Genomic DNA, 20,552 nt, shown 5'->3' on the forward strand with positions numbered 1-20,552 from the left:
TTGGAATTCTCTACCCCAGAGGGCTGTGGAGGCTCAGTTATTTGACTATATTCAACAACGATTAATAGATTTTTGGATATTAAGGGAATGAAAGGCTGGTGAGATAGTACAGGAAAGTGAAGTTGAGGTAGATCAGCCATGATCTTACTGAATGATGGAGCAGGCTCGAGGCCGAATGGCCTATTCCTGCTCCTATTTCTTGTGTTCTTAACCACATGAGACACAAGTGAATTTTTTTTAATCAAACAAGCCCGCATTAGGTATTCAATAGCAGGACATCCCTCATCCTCGAGCACCCATCTTAGAAGAGCCACTGAGTGTGTAAACTTCATTTCTCTCAAAAGACATCCCTATGGTCTCTGGATGAGAATTATGGCCAGTTCTGCACTGTGAACTACCATCCAGTAATACTGGGTCAAGACTATCTTGGATTCTAAAGAGAATCCCCAACAACCAGAAAAGATACTTTACCTGTGCTATAATCACTATTATGAAATGCTAGCACTAAAGATCCTTTGGGGAGGCATCAAGACGACAGAGATCTAGAACTGTCTTGTTAAAAGGTTTTCAAATGATTACATTTGCTTTCAAATTTTTTCTTCCAAATGGGAAAAAAAACTACATTTTATGCTTAAAATTAATTTGTTCAAATACTTGATCACAAAATAAATCAGAAAAATATAATCCCAGTGTAATTGAAACTATTAAAGGAATACCTGGTAGTAACGATTCAGTACTAATACTTTAGGGTTCAACTTAGTGCCATACGACAACTCTTTTTTTGGGATGTGTGCCGGTGTAATCTCAAATTCATAGATGGAAGCCAAAGAATCACTGATGCAGTACCTAAAAAATGTGCAGTAAAGATGATCAATAATCTTCTACAGATATATGGGGCATATCTAATTTTTGTGGCGACCTTAACCACTCCATTTTACTCAAATACCAATGCACTATAGATCTTCTAACTCCTGTGAGCCATGTTTCAGAGATATTGGATGCAACATCCCAGAGGAAGGCATTGACAAAAATTAGCTGCAGTACCATAAAAGGAGATGTCCTCTCACAAACAGGAATCAGGTACAATTGGTTGCTGCAAGATTTAGGTGATAAATTGAAAATGTCCCACTAATATAGGGCATGGGAACAGGAATGTACAGGGATACTGACTGAAATGTTGTTAGTGATACAAGCTCCTATAATGTCATAGTTTTATTGACGATCTTATCCACAAAGAACGTTTATAGCCAGCAATTTTCCTGGAGAAAATGTCAGGATCTCACTTACGCATATTTCTTGGTTGTTGCTAATGCACAGTACACTACGTCGTGCTCATCGTGCCATTTACACCTTCGGGGGAAAAAAAGATAAACATTTGTAGGCACGATAAAGTCCTAAGAATCAAATTGACACTATTCAACATTTTAAATGACATAACATTACGACATGAACTGTCAGATAATAGATTTTAGGCTGTAAATGAGTCGATTTCAAAACAGGTATTTTTCAGCCTTTGAAACCAATATGCATCGAATTAGTTGCAGGGATAAAGTGTTGAAATTCTCAGCTGCACTAATTTTAGCAAATCATAAATTGAAGTAAAAAGTAGCTAAATTAAGCTGAAAACCACCAACAGACCATTGATTCATGTTTAAAGGTGCTCTGATCATTCCTATGCCTCCATTAATAAATTCAATTTAATGTAAAGTAAGGAAAATAGCTCATTATTGTTAGTTGGGGCTGCATAAATTGAAAAGTAATGTTCTGCAGGTCAGACCTAGCATTAGTAAACTAGATGAACAGAAACATCGTGGAGAATCGAGCAGAACTAAGTAGTACACAGAAGTTCTTTATTGCTTAGTAAGAATAGATGTTGCAGTCCTTGCTAGTTCTAGACTCTGCAGCCAGGGGAAACAACCACTCAGCATCTACCCGGTCAATCCCCCCTCAGATAGGACAACCCTCTCATCCCAGGGATCAATCTAGTGAACCTTCTGTTATGTATTTAACCCCTTGCAACCTGTATTACACTACCACCAGAGGGCCTACCTGTTGGGAGTCCCAAGGGATCCCAGCATCCCTTGGGAACACAGTGTGTAAGCAGGCCACCCCACGAGGTACCTGCATTCTGGAGTCTCATTAAAGGAGCTAAGGTCACACTTGCTCATTGTATACAGTACTCAGTTTCATCCTTTATATGAGCTTATCACCTTCATTGCACCGCCTCCAAAGCTTCATGTCCTTCCTCAGATAAGGAGACCAAAACTGTGCACAGTATTCCAGGTGTGGTCTCACCAAAGCCCTATACAATTGTAGTAAGACTTCATTACTCTTGCGCTCCAACCCTCTTGCAACAAAGGCCAACATGCCATTTCCCTTCCTAACTGCTTGCTGTACCTGCATGCTAACTTTGTGTTACCTCGACGAGCACACCTAAATTTCTCTGAACACCAACATTCAAGTTTCTCACCTTTTCAAAATATTGTCTTTCTATTCTTCCTACCAAGTGATTATAACCTCACATTTCCCCAACATTATACTCCATCTGCCACATTATTGCCCACTCACTTAACCTATCTATATCCCTTTGCAGGCTCTTGATGTCCTCCTCACAGCTTACTTTCCCAGCTAGCTTTATATCAGCAAACTTAGATACATTGCACTCGGTCCTTTCAAAGTCATTAATGTAGATTGTAAATAGCTGAATCCTAAGCACGGATTCTTGTGACATCGCATTAGTTGCAGCCTGTCAACCGGAAAATAACCCATTTATCCCTACCATCGGTTTTCTGTCCGTGAGCCAATCCTCTATCTACGGTAATATATTACCCCCAAGCCCTTGAGCCCTGATCTTTTGTAATAACCTTTTAGGTGGCATCTTAGCGAATGCTTTTTGGAAATCCAAATATACTACATCCACAGGTTCCCCTTTATCTACGCTGCGAGTTACATCCTCAAAAAACTCGATTTGTTAAACATGATTTCCCTTTCATAAAACCACGCTGACTCTGTCTAATATTATGATTTTCTAAGTGCCATTACCACTTCCTTACAGGTGCAAAATCCGGAACCCTCAGGACCGAGGCCGGTCGGGATTTTTCCGGACTTTCGATTTGTTTTCTGATGTCACAAATCCGGAAACACCCGAAACGTCAGAAAGGGAGCGGGGGTTTTTTCTCGTCAAAGAGCTGGTCGGGCCGTCTGGCCCCGCCGAGGATGGTGTTGGGCCGCGGGGCCCCGCCGAGGATGGTGTTGGGCCGCGGGGCCCCGCCGAGGATGGTGTCCCAGCGGGATGACGAGGAGGCCCCGAGGTCGGGCAGTTGTGAGGCCAGGTCGTCGGCTGAGTCGTCAGGGCTACTGTGGCCTGGGAATAGGCTGCAAACCCGAACCAGGGCAATTAAAAAAACAAAGCTGCTGGGACTGCTGCTATGCGTCTACTGCAGATCTGCTTCCCTTTTTTGTCTCGGAGCCGGCCTAACGCATGTCTACGGCTCTCTCCCACTCTGGCTCCATGATTCACTTGTCAAAAACCCACCAAATCCGCCGCTCGTCGCTGGCTGGCAGGGGCACTGCTGTGTATGCGCTCCTCCTCCGTCGAGTTATGGCTGCTCATCTCGCCGACTTTTAGTTTAACCAAAGAGACCGGTGCGACGTCTTTCCGCTCCAAAACAGATAAAGATTTACAAAATGTATATACAATCTTCTTGACAAAGTAATCCAATGAAATAGTAAACTGAAAAAAATTCTGTATGTTATATAGGTTGCACAAAAAAAACGTGCATCACATCTGCACTAATCACCTAGTCTTTAAATGCTGCAAATGGAAGGCAATAATTGGAAATGTGAGTAATCAGTTCTTTTTCAAATATGAATAAAATTACATTTTATGGTCAGTTTAAGTTTTAAATATTATACTTTAAACCTACAATCACCAAGACATTCATCCTGCCATTCTGATTGCTATCACATATAATGTTAGTTCTATTACTGCAGCTGATTTTAAAATACATCATTGTAGGAATACATTTTCAAACAATATTATTTTCCAATATTACTAATTACATATACAATACTATATAGATAGCAAAAAGGATGGTTTGCTCCACTCCCGGTACCCAGAGTATGACAGCAGGGGAGCTCTCATTGCAGTCTTAGACACAGGAGTAGGTCCCAGAATGCAAGGACTCCAGGTAATGGCTGCAACTGTAGTTCAGCCCTTGTGAAGCCTCGATCGCCTGTATTCAGCAGTCTAAAAGAGAAAATCTCTTGTGTCGTGTAGCAGACTCGAGCCACAGAGACATTCAGTACAGCATGTAATCGATCGTTTAATCATTTCATTTAATAGCGGAAGATTTTACACTACATTGTGTATTTAAGATAGTATCTATCTGAATTTATATTTATGTAATGTTTATGCATTGTTTCCTCTCATTTTTAAAAATGTGCACATGCAGTACTTCTTCCAGCGACAGGAGCTGGTGAGCGGCACGTGATTGGTGCGCGACCGCACACCTTAGGGGGAACAATGGTGTGCAGCCCTTAACAGCTCACCAAAACTTGTTAAGTGATCCTTCAGCCCAAATAACTGCCGACCCCGAAGCCTGAGCTAATGAGACACTGACGGATTACTAACAGATATAGCATTAAACTGAATCTTGATCAATTAAATGGTTAGTTTAAGGAAGGGCAAAGGGATTTATAGCTTTGTACAAATTACTGGGAAGATCATATATGGAATTGCGTGTGGAGTTTATGATTCACTCCTAGAGCCAAGAGGAGCTTTTGTGAATGGTTGTTTGTGACATGGATCAGGAAGTGGGGTTAATCTGATCCTTAAAAGTGCTGAAACTTTGAGTAAGTCGAGCATTCTTTCCTCAAATTGATTTTTCATTTATTTGATCTTCATAAAAGTACAGAGGCACTTATATCCTGTATTTTCATCCTACTGCTGTCCAATGGGTTTTTTGCTGCATCTTTAAATCTCTTCCTGTCCAATACCCTGTTTTAGACCAGTTAGGCCTTAACTTTGGGGAATAATGCTTCATGTCCTTTTTAGGAGCATTTTGACAAACTTAGAATAAGTTAGGACTGCGTACAAGGATGAGAAGCCAATAACCAAACAAGAGCAGAACTATTCAAGATGGCAGATTAATAGGAAGCCTCATTACACCTGGCTGAATGGCTTTTCCTCACTATAATTTCTTATATTCTTGTGTATTTTTTTTAATGCACATACCTGGTATTAGTGGCATAATCCCAAACCATTACATCCAGCATTCTCTCCACGCTGGTTTTTGAAGGTTTTTCTTTTAGTTTATGCTCGAAAAGTTTCACTATCAGTTCTTCTAGCTCAAAAACATTCACTGGAGTGTTACTACCTGTTATAAAATGTATAAAATTAGGGAATTGTCTGACTCTGAAGTCAAGAATAAAACATTGTCCAGCCACCACAATTATTTCGAACAGAAAAAGCTCAAATATACAACATTCTGTAAGAAGTGGTCAACCATAAAAGCACATTGCACACATAAAACAGACATCTGGAACGAACAAGAAATAAAGTTAAGAATGAGTTATTGCAAGGGGGATAGAGTATAAAAGCAGAGAAGTCCTGCTACAACTGTACAGGGTATTGGTGCGGCCACATCTGGAGTACTGTGTACTTTTGGTCTCTGTATTTAAGGAAGGATATACTTGCATTGGAGGCTGTTCAGAGAAGCTTCATTAGGTTAATTCCGGAGATGGGGTTGACTTATGAAGATTGGTTGAGTATGTTGGGCCTATACTCATTGGAGTACAGAAGAATGAGAGGTGATCTTATTGAAGCTTGTAAGATAATGAGGGGGCTCGACAAGGTGGATGCAGAGACGATATTTCCACTCATAGGGGAAACTAAAACTAGGGGACAATGGGCTAGAACCTTTACTTTTTTGCCTGCTTAACACCCATTTAACTGCTGAAATGACGTATAACACCCAAATCTCGCCCATTTTGGCACAAAATGGAAATTGATGGGCTTTTTTTTTAAAAAGGAGACTTATCGCCGAGCGTTATTTTCCCTATGTGTTTAACGCCGAGAAAAAATATTACCGTCCGCCCACTTTTTTGGGACGGAATCAGCAGAATGGCCGATTTGAATGCCGACATTATCATCCAGCGTGACTTTCCTCACGGACTTAACACTGAGATTCAATAATAACGCCGGCGACTTTTTTTGTTGTAAAGAGCATATTTACCCAAACTAGCGGCCATGGAGATCGCCCATCGTCAATTTCACCACCTCGCACACATATCGCCCAGAATATCGCCCGCTCAAAAAAACGCCCACAAAAAGTGGAACTAACTGGAACGGACGCCAGCGGTGTGGCTGGCATTTGTTAAATCCCATTCTTACATGAGAAGCTGATACCGGAAAGATTTGCGTGACAACGCTGACACACTGCTGTATGTGTGCAGCTCAGATATCAATGGTACCCATCACCTTGGTGCCAGTTAAAGTTTACGTTGATTGATGTAAAGTTGTATTTAACCCTTTCACGGTAAGGAATCACCAGTGTGCAACGGTCCAGCTATCTGAGACAATGCGCAACAAGATTATGTTCAATAACGAAGTTTAATACCAACATTGGTCTGAAATCATAAGTGACACAGCCAATAACACCCAACCCCCACCCACATCCCACCTTTTCCACCATTGTCATAAATCACATGATCAACACGTCCAGCAACACAGGAGCGTGGTCCCCAGCCCCCATACATTGCAACAAATTGCATATAGCCAGATGGAGATATAACACAGCCATCACCTGCGCACATGGCACCTCACTTTCCTTCCCCCCCCCCCCCCCCCTCGCTCCACGGGGCAGTGCCTCATTTAGGGGGTGGGGGGGAAACGAGATAAAAGGCAGATGCGGTAGGTGCACGGGAACCGGGGGGGGGGGGGGGGGGGGGGGGTGCCGAGGGGGCAACATTCTCTGATGTAGAAGCAGGATCTTGGTCCTTGCTCTCATCTGTCATTTGCAATGGTGGTGCGGAACCTAGGGGTGGAGTGTCACCCTCAGGGACAACTGGGAGCCCGCTGCCACCACTGTTCCTGGCTTCTAGCTCCAGGGCTTCCTCCATCCCTTCCATGTTATATCTTATTTGTTGGACAAAAACTCAGTGCCAACTATGTTCTTAGTGCTTTGTAGGCTTTTTGCTACTGGTGAATCTCTGTCGTGCCTCCCACAACAGCCAGACAAGCACACACCACAGCCACACATGCTTTCAGTGCCTCTGAGCTCCCTCCCTCTCTCTCTCTCTCTCTCTGTCTGTCTGTCTCCTCTTCTGCGCGTGTCATGACAACCCTTGACCTCCTGAATCACGGGAATCGAGCATTGCCATGCCATTGCTAAGGATGGCCACACTTTACGGAAAGAGGTCAAAAAAATTTTACACTACCGCCCATTTGATATCGCTCACGGTAACACCCATTTTCAAAAATGTAAACTAGGTGTTTTAAAAATGGCCGAGAAGCCGGCGATCTGAAAACCCTTTTTTACCGCCCACGTCGGAAATAAAGCCCATTTTTCGGCAATAAGCTCAAAAGTGGAGGTTCTAGCCCATAGTCTTAGAATAAGGAGCCGCCCATTTAAAACTGAGATGAGGAGAAATTTCTTCTGAGGACTGTAAATCTATGGAATTCTCTGTAAGGGGGATAGAGTATAAAAGCAGAGAAGTCCTGTTACAACTGTACAGGGTATTGGTAAGGCCACAGCTGGAGTACGCTCCGTATTTGGTCTCCGTATTTAAGGAAGGATATACTTGCATTGGAGACTGTTCAGAGAAGGTTCACTAGGTTGATTCCAGAGATGAGGGGGTTGACTTATGAAGATAGGTTGAGTACGTTGAGCCTATACACATTGGAGTTCGAAACATAAGATAATGAGGGGACTCGACAAGGTGGATGCAGGGAAGATATTTCCACTCATAAGGGAAACTAAAACTAGGGTACATAGTCTCCGAATAAGGGGCTGCCCATTTAAAACTGAGAGGAGAAATTGCTTCTCTCAGAGGGTTGTAAATCTATGGAGTTCTCTGCCCCAGAGAACTGTGGAGGCTGGGTCATTGAATATATTTAAGGCAGAGATGGACAGATTTTTGAGTGATAAGGGAGTAAAGGGTTATAGGGAGTGGGCAGGGAAGTGGAGCCGAGCCCATGATCAGATCAGCCATGATCTTATTGAATGGCGGAGCTGGCTTGAGGGGCCAAATGTCCTACTCCTATTTCTTATTTTATGTTCTCCTTGTAATTTAAGGATTATACTGTAAGGCTCCATATGTAAAATATCTTTAAATCCACACTACTTACCCCAGCTACATTATGCTCGTCTCTATCACCTGGCAGTTTATATTCTCTAACTTACAATGCATATTTGCTCACATATTTACAGTTTAATTCCTCATAGGAAATACCCCAACTACAAATAAGATTTCCCCAAGAAAACCCTTAACTGTACAGTTGAATTTTTCATGTGATTTATTGAATTTACAATTTTAACAAGAAAAAAAAATACATTGAATCTTACAGATCAGGAAAATCCTAATAAAAGGTCTTTGATTGTTGCGATAAATATATTCTCATATTTGGTTAAAAAATAAATTGGTAAGCAAAAGTTCATAAATAATGTACCTGCTTTGCTGGCTAACCAGTCCAGACACCAATTCACTCTGAAGCACTCAGCCAACTAGAATTGAAAGTAAACTGATTTCAATTTTAAAGAAATGAACATTGAACATTTAAGATATGCACAGAGAATAGCCTTTCTCTATCAAAACTGCAAGGCCAGTGCTCATTCAATTGACTTGACTAACATTCGTGCAATGTAGAGAGTTAAATTAGAACCAATTGATCAATGATTTAATTTTCAATTATCAATTGTCACACTCTGAATTTTTGTGTCTTAATGCACTACAATATTATAGTTCCTGCTTGATCCAGCAGTAAAATCGGGTACAGGGATTATAGAATCAGACGAAAAGAAAACAAAAGACAAGCTTAATCATGTATTTATTTCAATAACAAACTCTTCAGGTGAAATCTTTACTAACTTTGGGTGAAATTTTTATTAACTTTGCTACTTTAGTAAGAGTTAATTTAAACAGATTTCACTAGTTGAAATAGAGACCTGCATTGATGCAGCATCTCAAAGCATTTTGTGTATAATTAAAATGCAACAATTGCTATACATAGTAAAGATCTCTTGTAGAACATGGGAGTTTGGTGAAGCAGTTGCAGAATTATAAATAATCTGGTTTAATATTTGTCTAGCAGTTTATTAATTCTTTGTACTAATATTCTCCCCAGCGGCAAGTCTGTACATCTGTTGTATTATATTAGAGGTCTACTGTCAGTACATTTGTTTCAATTGAATCTCTCCCCCAACTCAATTTTCTCTCATGTTCACAGCAAAATGCAGGTTCCATAGGCAGACCTGCAAATCTGTGATCCGAAACATATACTCTCATGTTGCAATAAACGAGAGCAGCTCCCCAGAATTAACAGTTACCCTATTACTTCACAGTAGAGGTTGCATGGGCTTCATATATTTCAATCTTCTCCTGAAGTGGTAAATACCATTGTCAAATTATATTGTTGTTCAGGCTAAAACTAGAGATCACATTTATTTACATGATTTTTAATTGCATAGAAACAAAATGGTGCAGCAGATAATCAATGACCATCATATTTTGAACTGTTTTGATAATAATAGTATCCAAAATCTTTAACTCCTTTTTAGATTGTTTCAACTGAGTCTGGAGAAAAGACCATGCCCATTTCACAGGCAAGTGTCGATGAGGATAGTGTGTATGATGTAGTGTATATGGACATTAGCAGAACTTTTTAATAAGGTCCCACATGGTAGACTAGTCACAAAGGTTAAAGCCCATGGGATCCAGGGCAAAGTGGCTAGTTGGATCCAAAATTGGCTTAGAGGTAGGAAGCAAAGGGTAATGATGGATGTTTTTGTGACTGGAAGGATATTTCCAATGGGGTTCCACAAGGCTCAGTACTGGGTCCCTTGCTTTTTGTGGTATATATCAATGATTTAGATTTGATTTATAGGGAGTATGATTAAGAAGTTTGCAGATGACACTAAAATTGGCTGTGTGGTTGATATCGAAGAGGAAAGTCATGGACTGCAGGAGTTTATCAATCTACTGGTCAGGTGGGCAGAGCAGTGGCGAATGGAATTTAACTCGGAGAAGTGTGAGGTAATGCACTTTGGGAGGGCTAATAAGGAAAAGGTATACACACATTAAGCAGTAGGCCACTTAATAGTGTAGATGAACAACGGGACCTTGGCGTGCTTGTCCACAGATCCCTGAAAGTAGCAGGCCAGGTGGATAAGGTGGTTAAGAAGGCATACGGAATGCTTGCCTTTATTGGCCGAGGCATAGAATACAAGAGCAGGGAAGTTATGCTTAAATTGTATAATACTCTGGTTAGGCCACAGCTGGAGTACTGCGTGCAGTTCTGGTCGCCGTATTATAGGAAGGACGTGATTGTGAAAGAGGGTGCAGAGGAGATTTACTAGGATGCTGCCTGGAATGGAGAATCTTAGCTATGAGGACAGATTGGATTGGATTGGAACAGAGGAAGTGAAGAGGAGACCTCATTGAGGTGTACAACATTTTGAGGGGCCTGGATATAGTGGCTAGCAAAGGTCTATTTTCATTGGTGGAGGGGTCAATTATTAGGGGGTATAGTTTTAAGGTCGTTGGTGGAAGGTTCAGAGGGGATTTGGCGGGGGGGGGGGGGGTTTCCTTCACGCAGAGGGTTATGGGAGTCTGGAACTAACTGCCTGGAAGGGTGGTGGATGCAGAAAACCTCACCACATTTAAACGGTGCTTGGATGGGCACTTGAAGTGCCGTAACCTGCAGGGTTACGGACCTAGAGCTGGTAATTGGGATTAGACTGGATAACCTCTTGTTGGCTGGTGCAGATACGATGGTAAGTACTGCAGGGAATCGAATATGGCCAGAGTGATCTCCTGGGCTAGTTTCGATCGCCTGGATGGGTCGGAGAGGAATTTTCCCCAGATTCTTTTCCCCCCCCAATTGGCCTGGGTTTTTAATCTGGTTTTTGCATCTCCCAAGTGATCGCATGGCTCCGGTTTGGGGTGGAGTGCAGAATGTTTCGGCACAAAGGGTGTCAGTTATTGGGGCGGACTGGTTGGACAGGGTGCTCTTTACCTTTCCGCCATTGTTCATAGGTTTATATGTAACCATCAAGGCTGCTGACCGAGGGCCGTACAGCTCCTTGTCGGCTGGCGTGGGCACGATGGGCCGAATTGGCCTCCTTCTGCATTTTCTATGTTTCTATGCATGTTCTTCGAAGGTCCCTGAAACCACATACAAATGTCGGAGAACCACTGCTATATGTTCTGTAACATTCCATGCAAGGAGCTCTGATGATTCTCAAAGGACTGCGTGAAGTGATTCTGATTAGTGTGCGCAGCGCGATACGCAGCCCATCCAAGGCCTGAATCCATGAATCCAGCAGCACCTGCCTATCCGAGCCAAATCTTTCCTTTCTCTGGTTGCTGCTTGCTGCGGCCACCTCCACTTCCACTTCCTTCTTCTCGCTGATGCTCTATTCGTTTTACTACAACAATTGCAGCTTTCCTCCAGTACAAGCGCTAGGCTCCTTCAGCTGAAAGGGAGTAGTTCTGAAACCTCTTTCCAATCACAGTCCATTGAAATCAGCCTCCAAAAGAAAAATCTTCAATAAGAGTCTAGAAGCTAATTTCCTGATCTTCCGCCCCTACAGGTGATTGAACACACTCTGTGCATAGGAAAATCAGGCAGGGAGATATGTAAATTATATTAGTTAGCTGACCCTGTGGAATCTGGCATTGATGGGTTTCCACTCAAACAGCATGCATGTAAAGAAAGACTTGCATTTAAATAGCACCTTTCACAACCAGACATCTCAAAGCGCTTTACAGCCAATGACTTTTGGAGTATAATGTGGGAAACGCAGCAGTCAATTTGCACACAGCAACTCCCACAAATAGCCATGTGATAATGACCAGATAAACTATTTTTGTTATGTTGATTGAGGAATAAATATTGGCCAGGACACCGGGGATAACTCCCATGCTCCTCTTTTAAATAGTGCCATGGGATTTTTTACGTCCACCCGAGGGTACGGGGCCTCGGTTTAACGTCTCATCCGAAATATTCATCATTACAATTAATCTCTCATCATTGACGAAGCAAGGAGAATCTCAATGTCCAGTGACACTGACATTTATCCACTCTGCCTAGTACCGAGGAAATGTGATTCAAGTCTCTCAACCAAATTTCCGGCAAACCACAAAAAATTTCCAATATTGTCCACAGACACCTCAAACACTTAATTACAATTTTTTTAAGCAATCAATTCATCAAATGAAATTAGCAACGCTAAGAGCCCTGCCGAAAACAACGACCAATGTTCTTACTGAGGATTAATGCGATAAATAAGTCACGTGGCTCTCGAGGCTACCAGGAGCAAAGCTTGGTGTTTGCAATTCTACCTTCTCCCTCCATATGACAACAGATATTTCCTACAGTAAAAAAAAGTGGAATTTTTCCATGCAAAATTATATCTATATTACCTTACAGTAAACTGGAAGGACACCGTTGCTTCTTACTGGCCTCAGAAAAGCAAAGAACTGTTGAAAGATCTCACTGTAATTGGAACTTGCAAGTTCAAATTTTGAAAGTGGAATTTTGTGAGTGGTGTCACCTAGCAAAGGAAATGTATTTTTAATTGTATCAGCTTACTTTTACATAAACATAAACTAGACAATTCTAACTGCAATCAAACCAATGCATTATTTCGCATGACCTCTTTGCTTCTGTCCTCTATGATTCTATTTCAAAACCTAGGATCTCACGAGCCTTTTAAAAAAAAAAGAGAAAATACATGTCCCCTACTTTTAAAAACACTGGCCCGGATTTTGCTGTAATAATAAGACTATCAGTGCCCGCCGTTATTATGGGGTAAATCGGATAGCAACTTCTGGCTTCCACACGTGCAGTTAAATGCAGAAAACCACAAATTGCTGTCACAGATACCCCGCTCCTCGATAGGATGCACTGCTACAGTCCTTGCCGATATACTTAGCACTGAAATGACTGCAATGGCGTAAACCTGAGGTACGTGCCTACTAGTTCTCCACTAAAGACGGCTGAAAAAGTTAGGGCTTGTGCATTCAGGAGCAAATGAGTTTTTAATAGTGTGATAAATTATTACTGCTGACCAACCAACCTCTCTGGTCCTGAAAAATTAATTTTAGAAGTGTTGGGTCTCATTCCCTCAGAAGAAAAATTAGTGTCGAGAGATTTTTTTTTTTTTTTTTTTTAAAAAGTCTGTTTGACTCTTATCTCTCCCTTATTCCCATCTGTATTTCCAAATCTATATTTCACTTTCTGTACATCATTTAAATCCAATTTATATTTCCTGCTTTATGCATCCTGGTTTGGACTCTGCGGGCTCAATGAAGATTCCTCAATCTGATTGATTGGTTGAAGAGCCTCACTGTTTCTTTCCCTGCTCACTGACATCACAGATCTCCTGTAGAAGGAGCCACGCTGGATCAGACACCCGATGACAGGAAGTCTCCACTCTAAAGCCACTGACCTCATTGTGGGCAGCTGTCAGCGAGGTGAACGGCAAGCACCATTCCTTCACGAATGCAAAATCCAAGCCAGTGTATCTGGATTCCACCCCCCCCCCCCCCCCCAAAGTCATTCTGCTGCTCCAATCCTTTAAAAAGTTTTACCATTTAATGCACATATTCTTTCATTCTTCCATTTTGAAATGCATCAACTCATTCCTCTGCCTTAAATTCCATTTGATATCTAAATTCTGAATCTATTACCAAACCCAAACGATCCCAAGACTGACTGTTTATATCCCTCCAGTCCAAAAAACATCCATTAAACACTACTCTCTCCACTTTAAAAAAAAAAATAACTTCCTATCCATGCTGCGATATTTTCTGGAGTTTCCTGTACATGGAGTGAAGGCAAGGTGCATTTTTCTGGTGGTGGAGGGGAAAACGAAGAGAATAATTTTGTATGGAAGGTGGAAATCCTGCTCCTCAGCTGCTGGGTGGGAAGAAAATCCAGCCTCCCTGAGGCAGCTCACATGCCTTTAAACAGCATTTCAATTAAGAGACAGTGAGAGAAAGAGCTTATACTCACAAATGAGGGAGAGAGAGAGAGAGAGAGGGGGGAAAAAAACAAGAGCACTCAAATAAGGATTGCAATGGCAGAATGAGAAGCAGCATTGGCAGAGTCTGCAATAGCCAAGAGCAAATGTTTTCTGAAGCAATGATGGAGTTTGTGTTGGTACATACAAGGTCAAGAAGAGAAAGGCTATGAAAGAAAATCCCAGAAAAAAGGAGGTATAGGCAATTTGGTAGAGGTGGCTCAGGCAGTCAATGCCATCTCAGCCACCCCTACCATTCCACTATACCATATCACATTTCCTGCCGTTGTTGAGTGAAAGAATTAAATTTGCTGCATTGCTTGCACCCAAAATCATTAACACAACAGAATGAGTGCAGACATCTGGTGAAATAAAATTGCAACTTAGGCACTAACCTATTATTTTTGAAAGGAGAAGTATGTGCATAATTATAGGAAAAGGAGTACAACAGATAGAAAAACAGATGCCATCAGACCCCAGAACTGCAAGCAGCTCAATAATTCCTCTGCAGAAAACCCGAGGCAGAAGTAGAGACCAATGGAAAAGTAGGAGGATGCTGTTAGGTTCAAGCATGCAGTCTCCTCATGTGCTGCAGATAGTGGATAAGTTGAAGGAGTCCATGAACTGCATCTGCAGCATCATGACAAACATTCTATGAGATGAAGAACACCCTGAAACTGTGGCAATCCAACAGATTTCTGCTGGATCAAGATGTGAGGTGGTATCGAGGGCAACTGATGCAACATTGCTCAACTATTATTCATGTAGTCAATGGACGAAAATCCGGCAAGGTGTAAAGCAGGCTGCCAATTCGCTATGACCCATTTTGCTCTACTGCCCCCAAGATGAATTACATCCCCAATAGATTTCATACTACCGTTGTTAGAAGGTACACCAACATTCCTCCAGCTTGACCAAATTTATGCACAGGCCATTTGAAATTACCATGTTCCTCCACTAATGTGTTTCAACTCCTCACTCCCAGTGCTGTTCCAGCAGTCTGTCAAAAGAGCCTTTATGTAAATGTTTTTTAAAATCTAGAGTAAAATTACAAACCTCTGGACACTATACTAGGACCCAAGTAAATAAATACACTCTTTCCACCACGATGAAATAGAAAGGTTCTACTATGTTAGGAATAGAGCTTAAGTGAATTCTGGTGATTGTATTTCACCCTCACATAGAAACACTTGAGCAACTTGGGTTTCATCTATTTAATCAGTATGCACAGATTCCGAGTCAATCTGTGCAATTAATCATTTCATCCTCCTGGTAAACAGAAGCCTGGAAATCTTTATCCTGTAGCAATTTCCACAGGTGTTTACATAAATGGCAATGATTTCATACACAGAAATTTTCAATTACTTACTTGATATCTGGCAATGGTACCGAAAACCACACGGGATCATGCCTGTGCCGTGGGAGGAGGGAGAGAAGGAGAACGAAACAAAAAACAGTAAGTAACTTTAAGAGTTTGTGTAGTAGACAGTATACATTTTATTTTCGCAAACAGTTTCAGGAAAATGTTAAAAAATTTTTGGGATATCTTGGGTGGTTTAAAGCCAAAATTCTCCTATGTCAACAAGGATACAAGACTTTTACATGCCTGGTAACAAAATAAGTTTTACATAGTTCTACAATCCAGATAAAAACCACACACATTGAGATTGCTGGCTTCAATTCTCATTTCCAAATGCCATTTGAAAAAAAATTAAATACTACTTAAAAAGGATCATTTCTTCCTTGAAGCACTAAAAATATAAAAGAGCTAAATGTGCAAGAAATAACATTCTTGCAATTGCCTGAACTCACTGACCACAAACAAACCACCATCGGCTAGATTTTGTCTGACTTTGCGACCGGGTTCTCGCCACGATTTGACCCTCCGCGGCGAAAACCCGGTCGGCGAGATCCTCTTTGACCTCTGTGGCAGCTCTTCCACATACCGCTGGGGAGAGGTGCGCCGACGTGCAACGACTCAAATTGCATTTGTGTCGCACTTTCAAGCTCTCTCTCGACCCGTACGCCACGCCTAGAATACAGACAGGATCAAACCTGTCGGTGCAGCCCTTTCAGCAGCGGTAAGTATGAAGTCCTGCAAAATAAATTAAGGTTTTTATTTTTTTTAATTATTTTGCAGTGTTTTTGAAATTTTTTTTGCCATTTTTGTTTTGTTTTCCCCCTTCCCATGGCCTCTCTCGCAGCGCTACCAGCTTCGGATTAAAGTTGTCGAAACTCGCGGTTTGCGCCAAGAATCCTCGTGCAACGCTGATTTTACCGAGAAGTAAAGGCCGAAAGTTAGCCCTGAAAACGGTAGCACAGCGAAAACAGTAATTTTAGCGTAAAATTACCGTTTTCGCAAAAAATGCAGCCCCTAATTTCAAAACAAATTTAAAATCTGTAAAATGACCCATGTTTAGTTAACACATATGTAAATCCACTATCCTGAAAGGCCCTTTTTTCCAGCAAAAAAAAGTAATGTGGCAGTTAAATCAAATCAATTGCAGCAGCAACATGTCACAAATGATGTGATGACTACCAAGAATAACCCTCTTCACCACTCAAGCTCAAATGAAGAGCAATCTGCTAAAGAATTGCAAGCAGCCACATGCATGTTCACTAGTTGCCATGGTTGAGCAATAAATTCAATTACATTGAGATTTTACTACAATTCACTATTAGGGAAGATGCACTCCATGTACGATGTGAAATAAAAAAACAAACATATTTCTTGTACTGTACAGGGAAAAGCTCCCCCACATATCAGCAATTTTACTGAGAACCAAGTTAGAAAAAATATCTTCTGTCAATTGCCCACCAGTGTAAAGATCATGGGCTCAATTTTCCCCAAAGCTTTTTTTTGGTGTACTTGAAGAGTTACGCCCGCTTTTTGGGGGACCCAAGTACAGCAAAAAAAATTTTCCCTAAGTTTCCCTGTTTGATCTCTTAATTTTAGTGCAGCCTAAACCTGTCCTTTAGTTTTGGGGGTGGAGCCATGATCTGCACTAAAAAGATTGGGTTGCCACAGTAACCAGGGGCACAATGAAGGTTGAAGTTAGAAAGTGACTTACAGCTCAGCTCAGCTCAGCTCGCAACGCCGCCCCCCCCCCCCCCCCATGCCAATCCACGCTCCTATCCCAAGCCGAGGGGCCTCCCGGTCTGCTCCCCCGCCCCAGCCCTGGCTGAATGGCTTGTTGGTACGCTCTCCTGCCCCTAGCTCTGGCCAAGTGGCCTCCCTGTCTGCTCCCCGCACCTATCCCAGGCCAAACGGCCTCTTCACTCCTGGCCCCCGCAACTAACTATCGAAAGGCCCCTCCCCCGCCCCCACTCTTACCTCTCCTGCTGCTGTTGTCCGGGCATCTGCTGCACTTAGCTGTGCCGATTTCCTTAACGCTCCAGAAGGTTTTTCTACAGAGGCCACATATGCTGGCCTAAGAAGAACTGGAGTAACTCTCAGCTGGCCAAACATGCCTAAATAGCCAGAATTGGCACAAGTATCAGATTACGCCCCCTTTGGCTGAAAAAAAAGTACCTAAAAAATCGTCATTAACTGAGTTACGCTAGTGCAAATTGATCGAGGAAACTGTGGGTTTTTATTAAAAAAAAACTTAGGCCAAAATAGCAGCCTTCGCCAAAAAACAGTGCAAATCACTGGGGAAAGTTGAGCCCAGAAGCTTGATGATGTTTAATGTATTTCCCATCATGCACTGCACTCCAAGTAGTACAGCATTACGAAGTCCAAATTGTGCTTGGTAACTAGGCAATACAATTTCCACAAAAAAGATTTTTTTTTTTTTTAAAACAAAAAAGCCTATGCGAGTTATTATAAAGTATATTTTGGGCTTAATTGCCACATTCAATGCATCACTTTCTAGTGATCTAACAGGTGTGCAGAAACCACATGAACATTAGTATTATTGGTCAGAATTGCCACGGACCAATTCCCAATCTGTCTCTTAGCCCAACATAGGACTTTTGCCCCCACTCCTCAGCCTCCCTAGATAGCATCCATCTACTATCTCCACCCACAGCCACCTCCTCTATACCTGATCCCAACCCCACAAAACTCATTCATTAGGCCACTTGTTTTTTTTGTTTCACTCTTCCTAATCCGTCTCTCCTGGAGAGCAGGATCTCATCCCATGCATTCGGAGATACGGGATAATTGCTGGCAAAGCAGAGACATCTTCCCCCCCCCCCCCCCCCCCCACCCCCCCACCCCTTATAAGCAATACTGCAGGAGATTCACAAGTTACTTCTGATTTATAAAGCAAAACCTTATGGAATGTTCTACTGCTCAGCAGAATGCAAACACCATTTCCTTCCTCCCTTCCACCATGCGAGACTAATGTACAACAGTACTTGGCAGAGGCGTGGGTTTGGATATAAATGTATAAAATTAACAGTTTTAGTTCCAGTCCCAATTTATCCCATTATCCAATAATGCTATAACCAACTCTGTTAATGAAAAACCTATTACAGGTTGAACCTCCCTTATCCGAAACCACCCCTCGTCCGGAACCATTCCTGGTCACCGGGTGGCACATGCACAGAACTCCAACTTGAACAAATTGAAGTCCTTCCTCGTTGCTGACTCCCACAATTGCTGGCCTGACTCCGCGATCCATTCCCCCCCCCCCCCCAATGATCTCTCTGCCGCACTCCCAGCCCCGATATCCCCTTGCTCAGTACCTGTACCATCCAATTTAACGTGACCACCCCTCATCTGGAAAAAATCCTGATCTGGAACAGGCTAGGTCCCGAGGGTTCTGGATAAGGGAGGTTCAACCTGTATAAGAAAACTGTTTCCATTCCAAACTATTGCAGAGAACAAACTACATTTTTCTTATTTCATTAGCACAGAACAAATTGCATTGTTACTCACCTGGATCTATGAAGCAATGAAACTCACCAATGATGCCATTCTTCATTGAATATTTAACACAAGCCATCTCACAAGGCAGGAAGCGTTGTTCACAGCTTGGGGGAAGATCTGCCAGGCTCAGAAAACTGACAAAATGGAAAATCTCATCACAAACCCCTTTGGGAGAGGGGAAAAATAGTCGTGATTTTCATTATTGTATAGAAATTTTACGCAGGTAGCTATTTTTAAGCTAAATTGAATTATTTTACAATGACACACCATTTATAAAACCAAGATAGGAAAAATATATAAGAGTATATAAGGACTGTTTCACTAACCAGTCACAATTACAAAGCACATTTCAACAGAAACTAATTTAAATACGCAGATGAACAATGCTAGTTCAATACCAATGTGTCATGTGGTCTAGGGAACATGAAAAGATGACATCCAGTACTTTATTATTGCTCACTTTGCAGAAGAGGTTGTAGCCATTTTTTTTAAAAAATATGAACAAATTGAAAACTATAATTAAGGCAATCAAGTTTAAAATCTCAAAAGTCACCCGAGGAATGTTATATTCAAATTACAACTTCCACTGAACCATCATGAAAACAGGGTAGATGCAGAAAGGATGTTTCCCCTTGTGGGGAATCTAGAACTAGGGAGGCATAGTTTCAGAATAAGGTGTTGCCAATTTAAGACAGAGATGAAGAATTTCTTCTTGTGAATCTGTGGAATTCTCTACCCAAGAGCTGTGGAGGCTGGATCATTGAATATATTCAAGTGGAGATGGACAGATTTTTAAACGATAAGGAAATCAAGGGTTATGGGAAGTGGGCAAGAAAGGAGAGTTGAGGCCAAGATCAGATCAGCCATGATCTTTATTGAATGGCGGAGAAGGCTCGAGGGGCCAGATGGCCTACTCCTGCTCCTATTTCTTATGTTCTTAAAACAGCTCAACTTTCTAGGATCACCGTAAGGATGATCACCCAAGTAAACTAGTCCCACTAACATCTTCGTCATGTTACAATTATTGTTCAGTACTTTCTATTTACTGCAAGTGGCGTCTGTAATGTGAATTGTAACATGTTTGATCATTTTGGAAAAAGCTGTTAAAGCCCATCGATACATGGTTTTTGGTTAAATATGCTAACTTTAACAAAAGCGTATTTGAAACAACCCATTTTATTTCATCCTCCCAGAACACCAACCCTACCTTCATTAGATTCAGAGCTCATGCTCATAAGTCATTCTTCATAGCTCTTCCTTCTTACATTGTGAATCAGTCTCTGTTATCCCCTGTACTCCACCCAGGGCCTAGAGAGCCCTCTTTATGTTGTGATAACCAGACACAGTACTCCAGATACAACCTGATGAGGGCATTCTGCAGCTTTAGTATGACTTTTAGGTCACTGAACTCAACTGATTTAGCAGTATAA

At 41.8% G+C, this 20,552-nt stretch overlaps 1 protein-coding gene across 2 annotated transcripts in view; it reads right to left on the minus strand.

Annotated features, from left to right (window-relative positions):
* The window catches only part of LOC139276104 (protein maelstrom homolog), a 30,607-nt gene that overhangs the window by 2,450 nt on the left and 7,605 nt on the right, over nt 1–20,552 (minus strand). The window contains exons 4-10 of one of the 2 annotated variants that reach the window (XM_070893591.1): nt 19,159–19,287; nt 15,616–15,657; nt 12,646–12,776; nt 8,672–8,726; nt 5,237–5,378; nt 1,288–1,350; nt 717–846 (exon numbers count right to left, since the gene is read on the minus strand). In XM_070893591.1, coding sequence (XP_070749692.1) covers nt 717–846; nt 1,288–1,350; nt 5,237–5,378; nt 8,672–8,726; nt 12,646–12,776; nt 15,616–15,657; nt 19,159–19,287 — 692 coding nt within the window. Of the gene's footprint in view, nt 1–716; nt 847–1,287; nt 1,351–5,236; nt 5,379–8,671; nt 8,727–12,645; nt 12,777–15,615; nt 15,658–19,131; nt 19,288–20,552 lie in introns of both variants that reach the window. The other variant, XM_070893590.1, reaches the window with a different exon arrangement.

This window comes from Pristiophorus japonicus, chromosome 11 (assembly GCF_044704955.1).
Source record: "Pristiophorus japonicus isolate sPriJap1 chromosome 11, sPriJap1.hap1, whole genome shotgun sequence".
NCBI classification, from domain to species: Eukaryota; Metazoa; Chordata; class Chondrichthyes; family Pristiophoridae; genus Pristiophorus; species Pristiophorus japonicus.